The sequence below is a fragment of the Juglans microcarpa x Juglans regia genome, chromosome 2S (assembly GCF_004785595.1).
Source record: "Juglans microcarpa x Juglans regia isolate MS1-56 chromosome 2S, Jm3101_v1.0, whole genome shotgun sequence".
In the NCBI taxonomy this organism is placed as follows: Eukaryota; Viridiplantae; Streptophyta; class Magnoliopsida; order Fagales; family Juglandaceae; genus Juglans; species Juglans microcarpa x Juglans regia.
In genome coordinates, this window is record NC_054597.1 from 29,079,739 (window position 1) to 29,102,169 (window position 22,431).

At 34.2% G+C, this 22,431-nt stretch overlaps 3 protein-coding genes across 5 annotated transcripts; 2 read left to right on the forward strand and 1 right to left on the reverse strand.

The window, feature by feature from the left end:
- Positions 1 to 1,113: 1,113 nt before the first annotated feature.
- LOC121253665 (rac-like GTP-binding protein ARAC7) lies at positions 1,114 to 4,313 on the forward strand. Its single transcript, XM_041153668.1, has 8 exons — positions 1,114 to 1,447; positions 1,634 to 1,721; positions 1,895 to 2,004; positions 2,301 to 2,364; positions 2,446 to 2,510; positions 2,597 to 2,662; positions 2,752 to 2,858; positions 3,977 to 4,313. Exons 1-8 carry the CDS (start codon positions 1,346 to 1,348, stop codon positions 4,005 to 4,007), a joined length of 633 nt encoding a protein of 210 aa, XP_041009602.1. The 5' UTR covers positions 1,114 to 1,345; the 3' UTR covers positions 4,008 to 4,313.
- Positions 4,314 to 9,048: 4,735 nt separating this feature from the next.
- Positions 9,049 to 9,831, forward strand: LOC121253550 (cyclin-dependent kinase F-1-like). Its single transcript, XM_041153553.1, has 3 exons — positions 9,049 to 9,066; positions 9,171 to 9,434; positions 9,544 to 9,831. The coding sequence occupies exons 1-3, from the start codon at positions 9,049 to 9,051 to the stop codon at positions 9,829 to 9,831; spliced, it is 570 nt and encodes a 189-aa protein (XP_041009487.1).
- A 3,373-nt stretch (positions 9,832 to 13,204) lies between these two features.
- On the reverse strand, positions 13,205 to 20,691 carry LOC121252592 (probable plastidic glucose transporter 2). Of its 3 annotated transcripts, none has more exons than XM_041152306.1 (14): positions 20,388 to 20,691; positions 19,359 to 19,482; positions 18,780 to 18,891; positions 18,578 to 18,645; positions 18,343 to 18,475; positions 17,658 to 17,757; positions 17,440 to 17,552; positions 17,266 to 17,359; positions 15,105 to 15,258; positions 14,800 to 14,943; positions 14,637 to 14,710; positions 14,181 to 14,269; positions 13,913 to 14,027; positions 13,205 to 13,754 (listed from the first exon to the last, which is right to left on the reverse strand). In XM_041152306.1, the coding sequence occupies exons 2-14, from the start codon at positions 19,447 to 19,449 to the stop codon at positions 13,572 to 13,574; spliced, it is 1,470 nt and encodes a 489-aa protein (XP_041008240.1). In that variant the 5' UTR covers positions 19,450 to 19,482; positions 20,388 to 20,691; the 3' UTR covers positions 13,205 to 13,571. The 3 variants fall into 3 exon arrangements, with proteins under 3 accessions (XP_041008240.1, XP_041008239.1, XP_041008241.1); XM_041152305.1 differs by having other exon boundaries at positions 19,359 to 19,525; XM_041152307.1 differs by lacking the exon at positions 14,800 to 14,943 and having other exon boundaries at positions 19,359 to 19,525.
- Between the last annotated feature and the right edge of the window lie 1,740 nt (positions 20,692 to 22,431).

Genomic DNA, 22,431 nt, shown 5'->3' on the forward strand with positions numbered 1-22,431 from the left:
AGGAGGAGGAGGAGAATGAGGAAATTTATCATTAAAAGTGAGTCTTTTCATATGAGCGAAATTTACATATAAAACTTATAAGACTCCGTTTGGATATAGAAATACTTTCAACCCATCTCATCTCATCATTATAATTTTTTTAAATTCCTATACAAAATATAATAGACAATTCCATTCTTTCAAATCTCAAAATAGTAATAATATTAAAAATAATATTCTAATAATATTTTATTTAATTCATTTAAAATTATCTTATCTCATCTCTCAAGCTGAAGTTTGGCTAATTCTAACATAACGATAATTCTGAAAAAAAAAAAAAAAAAAAAAAAAAAAAAAAAAAAAAAAAAGATCTTGATAATTAACTTGGGTAGTGATAGGCTTACTATCTTATTATTACTCATCTACTACCTAAATGTATTTCAAGTTTTTTTTATTTTATTATTATTTTTTTTTAAATATTTTTTTAACATCCTTAATCACTAAGAAAAAATTAAAAAAATATATAACTTTATTAATACTCACTTCTTTAGTCATTATATAAAATAAAAAATAAAAATAAAATAAAATACAAAAAAAAATAATAATGGATAGTAATCTTATTATTGTTCAATTAACTTGTGTTACCTCTCTGTTTTTAGTTATTGTTTGTTCTCTGTTTCTAGTGCTTGACAGTTGACATCCCAACGTTGGGGTCATTAATATGCTACAAGAAGGGGTCAAAAAGTACGGGATGGGCATATGCAATATCCAAGAAAATCATAGCTTTTACAACAACAAACAAGAAGATTCGTGCATACGCATTGCTAGAAATTCTCATAATGTTGACAAAATGAACTGCCTGGGAATAATTGCACTGCAAGTTTATCTTTAATTGAGACTATTGTATAGTCTATGATATCTAGCTTCTCACCTTTTGCAATAAATAATGGGAATGCTTGGTTGGAAACCAGGTTGGAAGGAACTCAAGTAACTATAGTGCCCGTTTGAGAGAGGGACCCATTATCTTCCTTCATTTCAAAAAAATCCTTGTGTTACTAGATTTGAAATCTATCGAGAGGGATGAAAAAGACAAGTGAGAGAGACAGAGAGAGAGACACAGTTCTTGTTTGTAGTCAAAGGTCTCGCTTGTCTTTTTTTAACCTTTTCTTGAAAGGCAGAAGAGGCTCTTTATCTTGTCACTCTTCCATACCCAGAGACCGTTCTCTTTCTTCCTCCTCTCGTTTCGTTAAAACTTTTTACCTGAAGCTTCTTGTTTTTACTTCAACTTTAAATATAAAATTATATTATATATAGCAGTGCTGTGGCTTGAGAGCTGCTGAACAAGTTGTGGGTGGGTTTGAGAAGGATGATGAGTGCTTCAAAGTTCATTAAATGTGTCACAGTTGGAGATGGAGCTGTTGGGAAGACCTGTATGCTCATTTGTTATACCAGCAACAAGTTCCCCACTGTAAGTATTTCACCATTCATGACCCCTCGGACAAAAAATCTTTCTTTTTCTTGTTTGTCCTCCATTTATGGACATTTCATGAGATTTCTACTTGTGGCCTGTGGGTCTTTCCATTTAAACGGTACATTAGAGCGCCAGGCTAGATCTCTCTCCAAGTCTCTCTCAATCTGTGTTGTTTTTTAACAGGATTATATACCCACAGTATTCGACAATTTCAGCGCCAATGTGGCTGTGGATGGGAGCATTGTCAACTTGGGACTCTGGGATACTGCAGGTATTAGTCTCCACCGTAGAAAAGCTTCTTCTATGATTCTCTATCTTTCTCTCTTAATTATGTTCTGTAATCAGAATCTAGCATGCTACTACATTCATTGCTCGATAAAGAGTTTTAGATTAGGATTTTGGTTTGTGACTCATTCTTGATACTCTTTTCCCTCTGGTTTAAAGGCCAGGAGGATTATAGCAGGTTAAGACCACTGAGTTACCGAGGTGCAGATATATTTGTCTTAGCTTTCTCATTAATCAGTAGGGCAAGCTATGAAAATGTTCTTAAGAAGGTACTGACTTTATTGCTTATCCCTTTCTCACTTTGTCCTGTTTTACTTTATTTTGCTCTTTTTCCTTTACTTTTCTTGTTGCTATTTTAGATCATGTTTGGAAAAAGTAGGCCGCTAACTTAAAGCCTGCAGAGTGTTTTTCCCCCTTCAATGACATAGATACTTGTACTCTTTACTTTGATCTACACGTCATAACTGAGCTATTGTCAGTTGGCATGGTGCTCTTGTTTCTTCTTGTGCCAGTGATTCAGTATACCAGTAACTGAAGTTATTTATTTGTTCTAATTTCCCAACAGTGGATGCCTGAACTTCGTCGATTTGCACCCAATGTTCCAATTGTTCTTGTTGGAACAAAGTTAGGTAGGTAACTTTTTATATTTTCATATTTTAGTTTTTACTAAGATGTGAGTAACACTAAGTTATTGTTTTTATCTATTTTAGATCTTCGTGAGGAAAGTAGGCATTTAGCTGATCATATGGGTTCTAATGTCATAACATCGGCTCAGGTAAGCTTTATTTATTTTCTTCAAATTATATCTTGTAAATATTTGATTTATCTCGCTTGAGATTGGCTCATTCGGACAATAAACAGGGAGAGGAACTAAGGAAACAAATTGGCGCAGCAGCTTATATAGAATGCAGTTCTAAGACTCAACAGGTAGATTGTTCAGTCTATTTCTGGTGCATTCTGAATGGTTATCTTGTTTGGTTAAGGCTAGTAGACAATGACTTCCATCTATTGTTTAGAATGTCAAAGCTGTATTTGATACTGCTATTAAGGTTGTTCTTCAACCTCCAAGGAGGAAGGAGATTGCAAGGAAGAAAAGGCGCAGAAGATCTGGATGTGCAATTGCGTAAGTACAGCTTTTCACCTTAGGTGTTTTTTGTTGCTCGACTGTATTTGCCGATAGGTAGCTCCTTTAGCTTCACACTAGCCTTTTGCTAGAGAGGTATTTTAATTGGTAACTACAATCTAATGGTTTTTATATAGAGAGGTGATGTGAAAATGTCAGCTGCATGCTTAGAATTGTTGAATGCTCAAATGGCTGCAAGTCATTAACCATGACCGCCCAAATGTTTCTTTGTTTTCTTATTTTCCTTTTTCTAGCATTGTCATGCAAGCAGAACGGACTAAAACTCCTTTGTGAGAGCTGAAGCCCATGAGTGTGTAAATAAAGGACTAAGAAGAATGAGCGAGCTGAAACTCAGTGCAGACGATTTATGTTTGATATTATATGACATGCTTGCAATGGTAACTTATATGAACTGTACTTTACCCACGAGGAACCAAGAGAAAGAATTTGATGGTATATCTCCCCCAAAATCTGACCTAGTAACATGGTCATTGAACAATTAGTTTATAATTTCTTAGTCAGGGAAGGATTTTGGTATGTTAGTTCTTTCAACCTAGGAAAACTTTCTTGCGCCAACCTTAAATCATCCAAGAGAATTTACCAACATCTCATGCTCCAACTTATCGAATACAGTGTACTCCGTGATTGTGAGTAATGGGTTTATAATTTTTTTAATTCATAAAGGAGGTTTTGGTGTATTTGACAGTGAAGCCTTCTCAACTAAGAATATAAAAAGAAGATGTGGGATGATTTTACCACAAAAGGTCCTCTTTTTATCTGCTTCTGTTTACTAATCATGAAGGTTATACACTTCTTTAAGGAGCAAGATCATGTGATGTGTTGCTTATGGGAACCATCTCATAGTTAGGATGAGTTAGGGACTCGGTATTTAATTGGTCTCATTGAACCCCCCCAACCCCCCCCCCCCCCCCCCCCCCCCCCCCCCCCCCGGGACCCACGGGGCATACACATGCAAATTCTTTCTCAAACTCTTATACCTTATCTCTAGGAGAGATTTTTTTTTTTTTTCCCCTTGGTATATCATAACTATTCAAGTCTGTGCATGAATATAGTCTATTAGATATGACTTTTCATTAAATATTTTTATTTAACTGCAGGAGTATTGTCTGTGGAGGCTGTGCTGCTTAGGGCATGTTGAAGCTGCAGTGGAGAGTAGCCCCACTTTCAGCATGCATTGTTGTTTTCAAATGCTTTTTGTTGCTGGTTCCTGACAGCCGTTTAGATGTCTAAATTGGCTAATGTAATTTAGGTTCATTCCAAAACTGGCCAGAATAGAAGTGGGAATTGTTCATTCTCTCATGTACTGTTACTAGGTTAGGTTAATTGTGTTTAATCTGGTTTTTGCTAAAGTGAGAGCTGCTTGGTATGTACTAAATACATGAAACTGATATCCATCTTTAAGCTGAAAGAAAGTTGAAACCCTTTGTTCATTTAGTAAAGTTGGCCTGACGGTTCAGCATCCCACCGCATGTCTTTCTAAATTCAAACCTTCCATATTGGTGAAGACTTTCTTTTGTCTTTTAGGCTTCGATTGTTTTCGCAGATGAGATAGATGAGATGAGATAAGTTGAGATTAAAGTTAAATATTGAATAAAATATTGTTAGAATATATTTTTTTAATATTATTTTTGTTTTAGCATTACAAAAAGTTGAATTATTTATTTTATTTTGTGTGAGAAATTGAGAAAATTGTAATAATTAGATGAGATGAGATAAGAGAAATTGTAAAAACAAACGAGACATCTTGTTGGTTTTCAAGCTACCATGGTTAATTGGATTTAAATAAACATGGAAGCAGCTTTTTTAGGATCTACACTCTTGGTTGTACACACAACCATGTGTCATGTGATGTGAATGCATCCCAACTTTCTCAAAGCTGGATTTAAAACAACCATTTGAGTTTGGTTGATTGCATGTTAGAAGTACTCTTGATGCTGAGCATGAACCCCAGCCAGGACAAATTTTATTTTAATGCATTATTAAATTTATTATCCAATATTGTTTTTATTTCTTCAAAATCCATCCCTTGCATTTCATAAAAATTCATTTTCATTCGTCTTTCCAAGTTTACAATGGAGAAGATTAGAGTTCGAAATTATTAATCTTCGATTAAATACAATATACTAAATAAGTGTGGAATTGGTTAGAAGATCCCAAGCATGATCGCATGCTCAGTCTCTAAGATGCAAATAGCTGGATAAGCAAAAAGGGAATAGACCCTCATTTTTTATTAAGACCATGTCCCTGTTTGTTTAATAGAGAAATGATATATATAAATCTTAACAAAAATGCTATATACAACCACGTAGGGGAACCCCCGTGGCATCATATCCAATGTGGCATTATTGGAACGTCGTCGTTTGCCACGAGCTCGAAGACAGAAGGGATCGTACTTTCTTTCTTCAGTCTTTCCTTTTCTTCTTCTTCACTCTCTCTTTCTTCTTCCTCCTCCACCTCTTCTTCATCCTTGTGCTCCTCTAAAAATTCGTGTATCAAATCCAAATAATTCGTCATCTTGCCCGCCATTTTCCTTCTCCACTTAGCCTTGACCCGTCTGTCCCCACCGCGGCATCATCTCCCTCCACAAAGACCCACGTCTCACGACTTTGTATCGTTGTAAGCCAAAAACCATAGAAACCACTCCTCCTCAACCCACGTGAAAACTGCCTAGGAGCCGCCGTACCTCCTCAAGGTCATCACCACTCTTATGTGGAGTCCAACAACCCACGTTCAGGGGCTCTAGCAACCAAGTCGCGACCTAGCTCCTCCACACCGTTGCCACCCTGCACCAAGCTCCCGATTCCGTTAGGTGCCACTAGCCTCGGTAAGGTGAAGTCCAGCTCGCCGGCGTATTCACCTCAGCCACCTAGCTCCACCCGAGTGCCCCATGCAAGCCTCCTTCCCTCTCGGTAAGCCCACGCCAAACTCCCCCATTGTCGCTCTCCTTCTCTCTCCTTCACGCAGTGCTCTCTCTCTCTAATCACTCACTCACTCTCTCTCTCTCTCTCTCTCTCTCTCTTCCTCTCAGTGCTTCGCAGTCACGAGCACTATCGTCCACCGCACCTAGCCCTGTCGCGGCTCCTTCGCTCTCGGTGAGTGGTGGAGTTTTGCCCCGGGTCACACGTTGGCTCCTCTCCTAAGCCACATCGAATGGGAAAGGGGGGAACGAAGGAAATTGAAGCAAAAATAAAACGACGCCGTTTTTGTTTGCCACATGGGAGATGATGCTGCGGGGTTCCCTTGCGCAGTTGTATATAGCATTTCTGAAATCTTAAATGTATAAGTCTCGTGTAAGTCTTTTATAAAAAAAAAAAAAAAAAAAAAAAAAAAAAAAAAAAAAAAAGTAGACTCCACTATAGAAAAATGTGAAAAACTCAAAGCCACCCTCCGAGATTCACTTATAAAAAAAGTAGTTCTACGTGGTTTGTCTAATATGTTTTTATAGGGATAAATCTACCCACACGAGAATTTCTCCCATGGGGTCCAAACAAAGGAAGAGCATCCGTATTGACATGGCAAAAGCACTAGAAGGCCAAATCATGCCTATTTTAGCTCAAAATAGATCGGAATTGAATTAGCTATACTATATTCATCTTGGCTTTTAATAATAGTAGTTCAATATATATACCATGATAAAGTAACTTAGGCATTATTTTATTAATATTATTCTTTGTATGCACGCTGAATGATATGATTATTATTAAAAAATATTATATTTCATATGTATTATTTTCTTCCTACCCATATACAATATATATGATATGCATTATTTTCTCACTCTATAGGTAGAATGCTAAATTAGTTTTAATGTGGTTGGATAAAATCATGTTATGTTATTGACTATAGTTTTATTTTGATGTACAGTTTGTTGTAATTTTAATGTATTTACAACTATAGGCACAAACATTTTACAATTTTATTGTTGTAAAGATTTGAGTTGAAGTAAATTTGTTTACAGTCCATCGAATATTATTCGTAACAATTTATTTTGTTTACAAGCCAGTAAAAATGTAGATAAACAAATCATAAATAAAAGTTTATGAGTAATACCATCTCATCATAGTAAGATGAAAGTGAGATAAAAATGTGGTATATTGAATTTTCCTACCGTATAGGTAGTTAAAAATTATGAAAATGAAAATAAAAGTTATTTAAAAAAGAAATAAATAATATGCATTAAAAATATATAAAATAATAATAATATCTTATAATTATAGAAATAAGATGGCTAACCTAACATAGTTTTAAATCAAATCTTGAGTAGATAGTCAGTAGCTACAAAGTGATATATTAGCAACTTTATCTAAAACAATGCTAATGCTCTTTAAGCTAGATAAAAGGTCTCACACTCTCGATGTTGCATCCTAATCGCACGCATTGGATCCTTGCTAGGAAAAACTAATCTCTACAATTGATTCTAGGAAAGTCCTATATAATCTCTACACGGACATTCAATCTTTGTTATTAAACCTGTAACTATGTGCATTATTCTTGCAATAACACTTTACTTTGGCTAACCTTTGCGCCAAGGAAAATGCTAGTGGAGCCCCTCAAATTTACCGCTTGATTATTGAAATGTGTTTAATGATTGATTATTTAATGATTAATGATTTATTATTAATTGATATATAGCATATATTATTTTATATTTTATATGGTCAATGATAATAAATTAGATAAAAATTACATCTTTATAGTAAATTTCAGTTAGATTTAACGCTGCTGGTAGACGAAATGGGGGATTGAGAAGTTTTAAAAGTTCGAGGAGATAAAGTGTAATTAACCCTTAATATTAATATTTGGATTGTTGTTAGTGTGGAAGAAAACTACTACAGATACAAAGAGATTACATAAAAATAAACTCATAAACTGATGTGACTTCATGTAATGCGTTGATCTACTTTACATAAAAAATAACTTTACAATCTGACGTACTGCATCAAGCCACGTCAATTTGTGGATTTCTTTTTATATAGTTCTTTTATGACTAAAGTATTTCTCTAACATAAATACTAACGCCACATGTGTGGGGCTCCCCACAGGTTTTTATTTTTATTTTTAGTGATTAAGAAATTATTTTTTTAATAATGTTGTGAATATTTTTAAAAATAATGAAAAGAGTTAAAAAAATACTTGAAAAAAAAAAACAAAAATTAAACTTTTGAAACCCCTTGTGTGACTGTGGAGCCACTCTTTCAAAGAAATGGGTTCGTGGATTATGGTGAATTAGAATTGATTTCTACGAGCAATGGCTTAAAATGATTGTGGTAGTCATTGATTGCCCTGAGAATACGAGTGCTCTGAGTATTGGCATTGGTTTCATCAAATTTATCTTTAAAATTTGATAAATAGTACATAATTTACATAAATCTAAAACTCTCATAGCCATATCTCCACATTAGATTAACCATTAGATTAGTCAAAATAATAATATAATATTATTTTTTTAATAATAATATTTTTAATTTATTTTTTTCATATTTTACAATTGCACTAACTATATATTAATTAATAATTTAATTTGATACTTAAATTATTATTTCCTAACTTAAATATATTGTGGCTCAAAATTGAGAAACAATAATTTAAGTAAATAAAATAATGGTTATAGAGTGTGAATAGTAAGTCTTCAAATTTGAAAATGAATTGGAATGCACTGTAACTCAATAACAACGCAATAAGCGAAAGTTATTCAGATTTTAATGTTTGGTGAATCCAATGCAATGATTTTAAACATATATTCATCAAATTTTGAAAATTAGACTCATTTGATGAGTCCAATGCCAATTTTCTAAGTTTTTAAAAGTAAGTGGTTCCATGCCCATTTTTATGGAATAAGATTCTCTCTATTTCACTTGAAATGGATAGTATCTATTTAGTGAAAATCATGGAGTATTTTAGTCATATTTCATGAAATAAGATCTTCTCTATTTCACTTAAAATGGATATTATCTATTTAGTGAAAATCATAGGGTATTTTAGCCATTCACATTACGTTGACAATAAAATGATCAAAATAACTCGTATTTTTACACTTGAAATGGATAGATCCTTTGTTGCATTTTCGTAGTAATTCCTTTGGTGGTTAGCTATATTTTTTTAGTATGCTGCTTCTCCAATATTTCAATTGTTCTTTCTTACATTTTATATTTCAAACAGAAGACTAGTCATGTACATACATTTGGATGTAATTGGGACCTTCTGCAAGTATATGATCTTTTGAATGAAGCTTTGGTTCTGGTTATTTATTCAAGATTTGAAATGTTCTTTGTTGTTGACTCTTGAGTTTAGGCGAGGATACTCCTGGAACCTGCAGGATATGCAGCTGCCTACAACAACGACCCACAATTTTACGAACAAAACTTTGAAAATCTGGAAAATACCTTCAAGCCACCTGAAGATTCTCCTGAAATACACATTAATTCATCTTGTCTTGCTACATGCTCGAGAAACGACATAGAGCTGGATGGTTCTTTCAAGAGTTCATTCTCTTATGTGGGTGAAGATAAGGCCGGTGGAGATGTAGACAAGGTTGTTGTTTCACATACTTGGCCGGTACTCGTGGGTTCATGGCTCCTGAACTACTCTATGGATCGACAGACTATGGTTTAGAGATTGATCTGTGGTCATTGGTTGCATATATGCGGAACTTTTTACTCTGTAGCCCCTTTTTCCTGATACTGCTCATATTGATCAACTCAGCAGAATTTGTAGCATCTTGGGAAACTTGACTGAGGAAGTCTGGCCAGGTTGTTCTAAACTTGCTGGCTACAAAAAGATTTCAATCAATAAGGTAGAAAATCCAATTGGCTTGGAAGCGTGCCTGGCCAACTGGTCCCATGAAGAAATCTCTCTGGTCAAAAGACTTGTCTGCTATGACCCGGCTAGGAGAGCCACGGCAAAGGAACTGCTCCATGACATGTATTTCAGTGAAGTGCCTCCTCCTCCTTAGGTTCCCTTAACTGAGTTTCTTTTTCTTCTTCTTTCTTCTTCTTTTTTTATTTTTTTTAATTTTTTTATTTTTAAAAAGAGAACGGTATCCCAATTTTATTCATAGCCTTCACTTGTGGCGGAGGAAAACCGTAGTTACAACCAGACACCTCAACGATACAAATAAGCATAAAACCAAAACTCAGGTATCAAAAACCTAAACAATCAACCAAAATAAAACCTTGATTACCATTGTTCATAAAACAATAACAAATAGAGGACCAACCCTAGAAACTAACCAACACCTGCAAGAAAGAGCACACAAACAAATAATAATATCCAATGAATAAAAAACCATAGAAAAACCAAACTTACCAAGAACAAACTTACGAGGTGCGAAAATAAGGAAGCTCAATCCTATCCGTACAAAGAATCCCTCTTAACTGGGTTGGCATATCACTATCATCCACCCAATCTCTATTTAAACCCCCAGCACCCCACTTAGCAAGAAAATCAGCCATAGCATTACCTTCACGAAAAATATGACGAATACGATATTCCATGCATATAAGATACTCATGTAATTCATCCCAAAAATCTTCGAAATACCAGATATTACAAGTCCCCTTAATAATCCAATTGACAAGCAACTGAGAATCCATCTCAATCTCAACGCGAAAAAACTGAAGATGATAACACCTACGAATCCCCTCCAACACACTACGCATTTATGCAAAATTATTAGAACTCTGACCCAAAGACACAAAATACGCCATACAAAGCTTACCACTATGATCATGAATAACACCCCATGTACCAACTAGCCCAGGATTGCTTAAGCTACTACTATCAGTATTCAATTTCACACACGCACCTGCTTAGGTTTAGGGGCTAAAATTGAGATCTCCAATCTATTTAAGATAGCAACATCCTGATTAGAAATCTTAGAGACTTTCATAATCAGCTGCATAATCCTGGAAAATATGATAACATGTCAAACCGACTCCGCATTAAATACCTTACCTTCATACCGAGCTTTGCAACACCAATCCCAAAGTTTCCAAGAATATTGGGCAAAATGGGGGGGCTCTCCTGAAGGATGGTATGACTACGATGAAATGGGTTCAGATTCTATTTTGAGGACTTTGGCCATGTGAATGTTACTACCAGCTGTGGTGGAACCAAAACTTTGACTTTGGGCGGCAATTTCGATCTATACGATGACGACTATGCTTGCATTCATGCGTAGATGTATGTATATGTTTATATTATACACTTTGATGTTTGTAATTATAAAAAAAAAAAAAAAAAATACATTATAGATGTAATTTCATTTCATATTCCTTCAATTTATAACAAACGTTCTTTTTTTTTTTTTTTTTCGAACTCGCTAATTGGTAACATTAAAATTTTTAATTCAAATGAAATAAGAAACCCCACGTTATATTTTTGTTCATGTATTTTTCATGAAATATAAGATTGATTCATTGATTGAAGGAACTTTGGAGAGAATATGCAAACGTTTGAAGATTATGGAAAGACGTTTTAATTTTTTTTTTTAAATGAATGACTTTTAGATTTTATAAAAGAAATATATATATATATATATATATATATATATATATATGAACGCATATAGATCTATAAATTCATAATTTAGCAACGGAATTTTGAGTTTTTTTTAACTCATATCTTTAAGTTTTTAAATTTTTTGAGGTATATATATATTTTTAAATTTTTTTTCTTAATAGTTAAAAAAGTAACTATTAGTGAATTTGTATTTTTTTAGTTTTTCTTAATGGTTAAGGATGTTTGAAAAATAGTTAAAATAAAGAGAAAAATATCATTTGCAATAGTGTTCACATTTGGTATGTACCCTAACATTGTCCTTTTATAATTTTGAGGCAAAACTTATGAAAATATAGAAATTGTTTTTTCATACTTTAAAGAGACTCAAGAATTTTAGATGAGATTAGAATAAAACTTTCATATGTTTGAAATATTTCAAGAAGTTTACATATTTTTTGGGATCAATATTATTTTTTTACCAAACTTTATTTGAATTTAAATAATAATTATTAATTAATTTTTGGCAAGCTGGGGGCCATGCCCCTTCTAGGCTAAACGAGGTTCTGCCAATGAGAACCAGTGCTGGTTTTTCCATACAGTAGTTTCCTGGAGCTCAAAGGTACTTTGATTTGTTAAATTACTTGGTTTGTTTGATGAGATGTTGGAAAATCATAAGTTTATATGAGAATGAGTAATGTTATACATTACTCTCATCTTATTTTGATCATACTAAGTGGCATGTGGTACATTTATTACTATTAGATGATAAAAAAAAATGTAATAAATGATTATTTAATGGTGATAAATGTGCCACATCATACTTAGTGTAATGAAAATGAAATGATAGTATGGTGTATAGAATTTTTTATTTTTCTTTGCAAATAGCAATTTTTTTTTTCTCTTTTTGTGAAATGAACATGGAGGATTGCAAGGGTATTTTGTGCATTTAAATAATGGTTGAAGGCAGATGAAGGTACCTTATTTTGTATGTTTATTTTTGTGTAATTTTTTTTTTTATTTTTTTTATCTAGAACACTTCTATTTTGAATAATATGCCTCTAAAATAAAGAGGGAGGCATGTCTTACTTTTGGAATAAAGGTACATCTTCCTATTAATTTAAATTTTGTAAATAAATAATAATTTCACGTAGTATTAAAGTAAATGTCTGAACTTGAATTCTTATTCTACATTTCATCCTATTAATTAAATATTTCATGTGTAAGTTCACTTATTAAGAAAAAGTCCATGAGAAAGTGTTAATATAATATAAATATAAAAATTTACTTTTTCTCATTAAGTGTTTTAGATAAGTCATTACTCCACAATTACTGAAATTCCATAAATTACGGGCCTACTTGTGATCGAGAAAGGGCACTTAACTAATAATCACTCATTAACGCGACATATTATGAAATAACCAAAACCCTTTTTTTCAGAGAAAAAAATAAAAAAAAATAAAAATAAAAAGATCACAGAACTTTGAATATAAAAAGATTAGCTTACGTATCTTGTACGACTATTTTATATTTCTAAATAAAATTGAAGATAATGCATTGATTATGATACATTATAAAATAATTATACGTGTATCACATACTCCTTGTGAGATTTGGCAAGTAGAAAATAAAAGGAAATCACAACAAAATAAAAAAAGAAGAGGAAAATGAATGTTATCATCAATACTATCTTTTAGGTTGCGTTTTGAGAGTGAAGTGATGTCAGATATTTTGTGAATAATAATAAAAAATTAATAATAAAATATTAAATAATAATAAAAAATAGTAGAAAGTGAAAAATAATGATAAAATAATAAATAATAGTAGAATGTTATACCCAAACAGAGCCTTAATATGCTAAGCCTTGTTAAGATCAGCCACACCTTTTTCAAGGATCAAAATCCCTAATTTATTACAAACAATCCGCATAAATGTATGACTTGTAGGGGAGGGGGGTGACTACGAAAAAAGGACATGAAAACTTCCACAGCATGCCCTTTCTAACTGTGTAAACACCTCATCAACATATTGCTACCTACCAGTAACTCCCCAAGACGCGCCAATGATGATGTATCGATCACCAAAATCTGACCACTCTTAACTATATAATCCTTCAGAACATATTACTGCAACTTTGGCTGAAACTTGATACAGCGAACGATTATTCCTTCCCCGCTAAACAAGGGCGTGCACATTTTAGTCTTGAGGAAGAAGTGCTATCTCAATTTCTTGAAGCGATTTTCCTTTGGTTTCAACCACATTTCGTTTGACAAACATTACGGCAACTAAACAAAAGGTAGTAAAAATCGAGTATAAGAGCTGTCGCCCAAGTTGCTCCAGCAATTGCAAGAACAGCAACCCCACAAAGAAATTGATCACCTGAAGAAAATACAGGCCAAGTAACCAATGAGAGTTCAGAACCTAGGAAGCTGTTCCAAGGGCTATGCTATGCTATGCTATTCTGACATAGGATCCAGAAGCTAGCTCGCGCGGATATAAAAGCAAAAATGAAATCGAAGGAAACAGGAGATAATTACCCAATGAACTGACATACAGACTGCCATAGCTTTTGCCCTAATGCGGCTGGGGAAAATTTCGGTTAGGAGGAGACCTGGAACTGGACCAGCTCCAAGAGCAAATGTAAAGACAAACCTGGACAAAGAAATTCATTATCATGCTACAGCAGTTTATTTTTCAAACTTAACATGTCACGGTCTTGGTGGTTTTGCATTTGAATATATTTATAAAAAGTGCATCAATCATAAGTTCATCATCAAAATGTATGTGCTAAAAGATTATACTCACAGCAGCATGCCGCCAACTGATAGATACAAAGCTCCAGAGCCTGATACATATGCACTTGCTGCAGTGACTTGAAGGGCCATCGATATTGCCTGTGCAGATATAATGCAAAATGTCAAGACCAGGCTCCTAGATTATTAACACAGCCCCTTTCCTCTGAGATGGAAGATTATACAGTTCACTTTTCAATACAACATCACTCTTCTCTCACTTTAAATTTGAGAACCAATATCCAGGAGCTCCTTCTTAGTACCATAAAGATTCGTGTGCATTCTTGAGCAAAAAAAATTCCAGGATACATTTTAATGGCAATATCTAATCATGGTCTGTCGAGATACATTTTACTTATCATTTTCTTTTCCGGGATTTCAAAATACATGATATGCAGATTTTCTGCATATCATGTATTTCCAACGTTGATACCGTCAAATGTGGAATGTGACTGGAAATACAATTTACCATGCCAAAAAAGCTCCACAGGAGGAGGACCCTTCTTCCAAGTTTATCCATCAAAATCATAGCAATAACAGATCCTGGATAATAAAAAAAAAAAATGTATTGTCACTAGACAGAATGTATCATCCTAGATACATAAGCGGGCTACCATGAACTGAATTAATACCTGTTAAATTTGCAATTCCTATGAAGACATTTGCAAGGGTTGATGGCACTCCCGCACTTTTAAAAACAGTCGAAGAGAAATAAAAAACAGCATTTATACCAGATAGCTGTTGTAAAGCAAATAGGGTTGACCCAATAAAAACAACTGCAAAAGGAATGCGTGAATAACAAAGCACTTTTGGAAAGCCCAAAAAGAATAAAAGACAGGAGAACAAGCATGGTGACGGCAGCTATGGATGCTCCAACAAAAGATACAAATATACTTACAAATTCCGAAGAAGTATACAAGAAAAGTACCATATCTACCTCTAAAATGGCGACCATAAAGCAACTCTGACATCTTCACAATATCAGAGTCACCATCCCTGTCTGACTTGGATAATTCAGCCATTGCATATTTGACATGTGATCCTCCTAGAAGCTTCTCAAATGCAGTTTCAGCTTCCTCAGTTCTTCCTTTCTGTATCACAAAAATGAGAAACTGTAAGTGTGTCTTCAGTAATAGTACTTGTTGGGGTATATGTGGAGACTAGTTTTAGAGCTGAAAAAATGTTTGCTGAAAGTTGGCTCGAGCCAAAGTTCGCTCGACGTCGCTCTGTATACCGCTCGAGCGAAGCTCAAGGCCGAGAGCCCCGCTTGACACTTCACTCAAGTGACGTCAGAAACCCTAGTGGTCGCTCGACACTCCGTTCGAGCCAATGTTCATTTGGTTGTTCACTTGAGTGAGCAAAATTTTGGGAAAGAACAATTGTCTAGTGAGTGCATATTATGTGAGAGAGCAAAAAATCCTAGAGAATGTGAGTTGAGATTGAGTGATTGTAATCTCCTCTGGTTAATAAGATTTCTGCAGCTCTGTGGACGTAGGCAATTTGCTGAACCAAGTATATTGTGTGTCGTGTTCTTGATTGTGTTGCTTTTACTTTATTTGCCATCGTTGATGTGTGTGTTTTGCATAACATTTCACAACAGTACTTAAACAACAAGTATACAAATTTAGGGTCCATTTGATTCAATATAAAACAAATAATTTATGGAGAACTTTTTCAGCAAATTTTACAAGAAAACAAAAATTTTCTGGTGTTTGATTGTCACTTTAAAATATTTTTCAGTAAACACATTTTTGTGATTTGGTGCATATAATCTTTTACGTAAATGTAATTCATTTTTTTATAGATGTTATACTAATGCGTCAATTTATACTTCTATAATAAGCTTTTTATGAACTTGCTAAATGCAAAATTAGTCTTTGTAGGTTGTCTTAAAATCAAATTGCTCTTTGTGATGTAATCAAATTTTGTTAATCCCTGTGCTTTTAAAATTGATTTAGTTGGTTTTTTTTAAGAACTAAATTCTTGATATGTTGGTATGGAATGCCACGTGTAATAAAATTAAGGAAAAGAAAAAAATATAAAAAGAAAAACTAAAAACTTAAAAAATATGTTAAAATAAAATAAACCAAAAAAGAATATTACAACTTAATAAATTAAAATATCTAAATATAAAATATCCAAAAATATTATATTTAAAAAAGGTGGGAAGGTGGGGAAGGCGAGGAAGATTAGGGAGAGAAAGGAACACAAGAGAGAGGGAATTGGGGAGAGGAATAACGGAGTTTTATTTGAGCTTCAAGAGTTATCGAGCAAGAGTGGAAATTGATTTCTGGAATTTTTGAGCTGAAACCAATTTTCAAAAAGGGAGGCTCGAATTTTTCATTGACTGAAATAGTTTTCTGTTAACGGGCTCTTCGAAGTGTATCCAAACCTAATATAACTATTTACAGAAAGCAAGTAAGCAAAGAAATTGAGAATTTATCCCAAGTTATATAGTATGAAGACATACCAGCCCAACTTCCATAGAAGAAATTTCTTGATAATTAAACAAAACTTTAATTAAAAGAATGCAACAGGTGGACTTGCATAGAAGGAAAAAAAAAGTGAAGGAAAAAGGGAGACAATAAGTTTGGTAACTAATACAGTAAATAGAACTCTATCTTTGTGCACATTTATGTTCATCTTACTTATCAAAAAAAAAATCATTGTGCACATTTATATTGACAATCATGAGAGAGAGAGAGAGAGAGAGAGAGAGAGGGTGTTTCCATGATTTTAGTCTGCCTAAAAGAAAATGCCAGAACTTTGTTTGCATGTCTATTTGCAATTATGGTATAAAGAGAGCACAAACATGTCAAACGGAGGAGGAAGTGCATATAAGAGAGAGAAATCAAGAGTTCAGTGGCCTCAGGAGCATTAAAAGAGCACTAAGTTCTTTCATGTAGGGTATGAAGAATCAGTCGAAAAGGACTGTGTTAAGCAAATAGCTTTTGAGTTAATGTGATTGCTGTTCCAGTGAGTGATTATAGCTCATCTTGCAATGTGTTTTCAATTTGATTTAAATAGGAATTATCTAGTTAGGAGTTCATTCATTCTGAGTTACAGAAAGCAACTACTGAATACAAGGAAAAACAAACCTTATACAGCCAATGGGGACTCTCTGCACAAAACATCACAGCAACAAGTAGTATTGCAGCTGGAATTGTAGACATCCAGAAACAGATGCGCCACCTGAGCACATGAATTAAGAATGATATCAAACAGTCAAAAGTGAAAGGCAGATGCTGAGGAATCTAGAATGCATATTTTACCAGCCAGCAATTTCTTTAACAGGGATTCCAATAAACAGAGCTACAATAAGTCCCAGACATGTCGCAATTTGAATAAAGCTTCCATAAGTACCCCTCACAAATGCAGGAGAAACCTACTTCACACAGATGGGACAAGATCAGAGAAGAAACAAGCACTCCCTAACATCAGCAACCAATAAAATTTATCCTAGAATCAATGAGACAATAATGAAACAAACCTCTGTCACATAAAGAGCAGCAACAGGGGGGCCCAAGCCCATTCCAGTCCCAACAAATAACCGTCCCAAAAGCATACCCGCAAGATTTTCGGTTGATGCGCTGGAAACTCACATTATTGTTTATTATTGATCTCTAATAATACAGTTACAATAAATAGAAGTAAAACATATCCAATGTGAAAGAGACTATCAGGAAAGAATCTTTTTTTTTTTTTTTTGATAAGTAACTATCAGGAAAGAATCTATAATCATTTATATTTGTAGACTTCGAACAAGTGAAAAATAAGAACCAAAAGGCTATCATCTGCAAAAATAAAATAAAAAAGCATGCAGCAACTTAAGGGACATTAAATCTTAAGTGTTGCAGATGGGACTATCAATGTGATTTGATTTTTTGAAAACCCATCTGCAATGATCCTCCATATACAAAGAAAAAAAAATGTATGCTAGCTATAATCCAGGAGTGTGAAACCAACAAGCCCCTTTTATCTTTAGAAAATAACTGTATTCTTGCATATCCAGAGAGGTCCAGAAGGTTGAGATAACTACTATAAACTAAACTTAATGTACAAGAATATATAATATATGAGAGGAAAAAACCAAGATTGCAACACAAAACTCCATTTAGCACTCAAGTAGGATTATTAGAATTTATGCTAGTAGTTTTGTTAAGGCATCGGCATACCTCATAGAAGCACCAATAATCATAGGCAAAGCACACAACTGAAAAGCTCTACGTCGCCCAACCCCATCAGCAATCCACCCACTGAGAAGAGATCCAACAAAGGCACCACCCAGACATGTACTCACAACCAGACCTTCATTTTAAATAAATGAAAAAACCTAATATATTAGAGAGCTAGATACAGAAATCAGACATCGGAGTAGAGCAAGTAAGCAAAGAATTGACTCGATGTCACCTTCTGCCAAGGCATTGCCACTGAAACCAAGATCTACACAAATGCTTTCAAGTGGCTCATTGACTACTCTGTACAAAACAAGTATAAAGGATAAAAATTGCAAAAGAGAGAGAATTGTTTGCCCGTGTCATAATCAAAGAACACTGAGAAAGAAACAAAGAAAAAGAAGAAAGGACTGAAAGTTCAAAGACAGAGCACCAACCCCATATGGTATCCAAATAAGAATGAAGTTATGGTTGCAACAACTACATGCGGGAAAGAAAGCCTCCATGAAGGGCTTGAAGTATCTGGAGACGTACTACTCTGTAGAAGAGCTACAAGATCAAGATATGCACGAGTAAGCCCAACAGCAATTTGCTAGGTCATGTTAATGCAAATCGGAAGTTTATGACTAAACTACACCAATACTACTTTCCCAAGATAGGAATCATATACTCTAAGAGAACCTATACCACCTTCTCCATCAGCTTTTTCATCTTACATTTTCAATTGCATATACCAAATTACAGATACAAAAGGAAAGCATAAATGAAAATTGGCCTCAAACCCCACGGCCCACACTGCATAATTTGCTAGAAGTATGTTTAATACGATGACGTAAAGTTCATTCCACTCGGAAATAAGCAATTCTTCACAGCACAAAATTCAAGCTGAAGTTATCTGTGTTCAGTACATTAATTCCACAACCAAATCCAAGCAAACCACATTAGCATATGACGTTATTAGAATTGAAACGAATCTTCGCCAAGTTTAGTTTTAAATGATCGATAAGATGAACTACCTGAGTTTTCTTCCATGTCAACTATCTTTGCAAAATCTCTCGACGGTATGCGCTTGTACATCAAGTAAGCTTCACGCTGACGTCCCCGCATGCCAGACTTCGACCAACCCTTTTCTTAGATTTCCTAATTTGGGGAATTTAGCAGCAACACTATTATGTTGCATCCACTGTCGATCAAATTAAATTAAACTATTATGTGCATTAATTAAAATAATTACTCAGTATAATGAGACATCTAAGCAAACCTATAACAAGGTCACAATTTTCCATTCTCAACCTATGTTTTCTGAGCAACTAGACTTGTCCTCTGCTTAACTACACGAAAAATATAGCCGAAGAAAAGAAACAAATTTAAAAAAAAAAAAAACAGCAATGCACAAAGTTGATGTGATTGCCCAACCCGTATCACAAGGCCGAACACTATCTTTGGCCCAAAGAAACCACATTTGGAGAGCTGTCATGTCATCATTTTGGTAAAACTTAGTTGTATGGTTTTTTTATTTGTATACTCATTTACCATATTTAAAGTACAACTTAGGACTAGGTACACATCTGAATTGCTAAATGCGATCACTTCAGGTATCAACAACTAAAAATAAAATAATACCTAGCTATACACAACAGCTAGTAAGCTTTTGTCCTGACATAAACTTCATTGATTCACCGAGATTATGAAGAGGATTACAACACACTGCTTAATTTCCGAGAAGATGCAAAGAATTAATATGATTTTAAGCCTCCGGTTGCAGCGATCTACACCACACAACAAATGTGCATACGATTATGAAGTAATGAAACAAATAAAACACGTTCTAGCAGAAATTAAAGTCTTGAAGAAAGAGTGAAGTAATAAGACAAGCTGTTTTTTTTTTTTTTTTTAATCAATGCAACTCAGAAGCAAATACATACGACTCGAACCAAATGAAACACTTCCAGAGCCAAAACTAAAAAAGATCGATACAGAAGGCAGTGCAGTAAAATATGGAAGAAAATGGCTTGAAATAAAGGAAAACAAAGCTGAAAACGTACCGATCGACTAATAATTGAATAACAGATCTGAAAATATGAGAGAATTCGTTAGCAGGCTTGCGGCCCAGTGGAGTTCTGGAGTCTCACTCCGAGAAGCTGACGGTGACCGAGTCGAGAGTGAAAAGGCAAGAACGAGAATTCTAGATTGTATCGGAGGAAAAAGCAACCATGCGCGATATCGTGCAGCACGGGGTCCGGTGGTTCTAGACTTCCAGTGAGGGAGTTCAAACTAGAAGCCAGGATTCCTATTTATTTACGGAGAAGCAAGGACAGAGCCAGTGATGAGCCACCACGTTTTTCTGTACAGTTCACATCACGGAGAGGAAAAATTAAAAATGACTCGAAATGCTTGTAGATTGACGGGTGTCGCCACCTGAATTGCTTTCACTTCTTCACTGTCGCAGTTACTGTTTTGTCTTTTAGTGCCCGCAGAGAGACGCGTGTCACCACCACCTGAAATGGGCCCCATTCTTTCCCAGTCGTTGTTTTGTCTATTTCCTGCAGCAGTATATCAACCTGCAGTAATACGGCTATCGAAAAAGTAATCCGAGTAAGTATTTTATTTTATTTTTTTATATTTTTTTAATTATTATAAATATTTAAAAAAAAATAAAAAATTTATAATATCATTAAAAAATATTTTTTTAATCATTAAATAAATAAAAAATAAAAAACTATTCGAGACACTATTTAAATCTCAAATTTGAAACCCAAAACATTTCTATATATCAAATAGTAAAAGATATGTACGGCCTGATCGTACTGCTAGTGAAAAAAGTTTTATTTTTTAAATATTTTTAATCATTAAAAATAAAATAAAATAAATACACAACTTCATTCATAATTATTTTAAAGATTGAGATTGAGATTGAAAAAAATTATAAACAGATAGAAATTTTGAGAGTAGGATTTTATTATAAAATAAATCGAATCTCTTCCTAAAACTCACAAGTCGGGCTTAAATAGCTAACAAAAAAAGTTAAAATTGTAATTAACGCCAAACAATAGAATATGAAATAAGATAACTATGGTTAAAATCTAGCTTATGAATCCGGAATAAAATCGTTATCAAAGATAAATTTTACCATAAAAGAAAATTGACCAAAAATTGAAGAATTAACCAAAAGTGAACGATTCAAAAGGAAAAACGGGTATTTTGGGGTCGACAAGGCAAAAGCATGGTGATTATGACATGCGCACTGAAGAAAACTTTTCGCATTAGGGTCATATGAGCGATTCTGACACCTGTAGCCAAAGTTAGAGTTAAATAATGATATCGCCACTTTTCATTGCCCAATCGAGAGATAAGTCTCATCGCCCAACCGAAGAATAAGTCATTCCTCGCCCAAATCTAACGAATACCACTTCTCGCCCAAGTCTTAGGAATACTCATCATTGGACCTGGATCCTTTATGCATCACTATTTTGATCTAGAATCCTGTATATTTTTTTTTTTAGCAATAGCTCATGTGGCATGCATTTATTGAAAGGGAGAAGCTAGGGACCGGATGTGGTGAATAAGAGAGATTTACACCCTTCAATCACATATGCACATGTCTGCATTTCGAGAGAGGCAAAATAGAACTGCACACAGGAAATCAAATCTTATACAAACACCCTCCCCATCACTGCTCTCTCTCTCTCTCTCTCTCTCTCCCCACAAGCCATCGCAGATCTCCCCATCTTCCCATTCCAAGCATTCTATTTTGATTACTTGTTCACTGCTCTTTGCAATTCCATTTACGTGTTAAATATACCTTTTTCACTTGGTGTTTCTGATGCATTCGATTTTTCAAAAACTTCAAATAAAAAAGTAAAACACAACAATTTAAAATACTTGGAATGTTTAAAAATTATTTAGAGCAAAAGTTACACAAACATTTTCTCGAACACTTTGTACACAAGATACTGGCAGCTTAGATTTGATTAAACATGGTTTTCAATACACAAAGACACGCGTATAGTCACTTCCCACTTCTATGTTTTATTTTACAAGGCATAATTATTAGTGAAAAAAATGAAAAAAAGCTCAGTGACACAATAC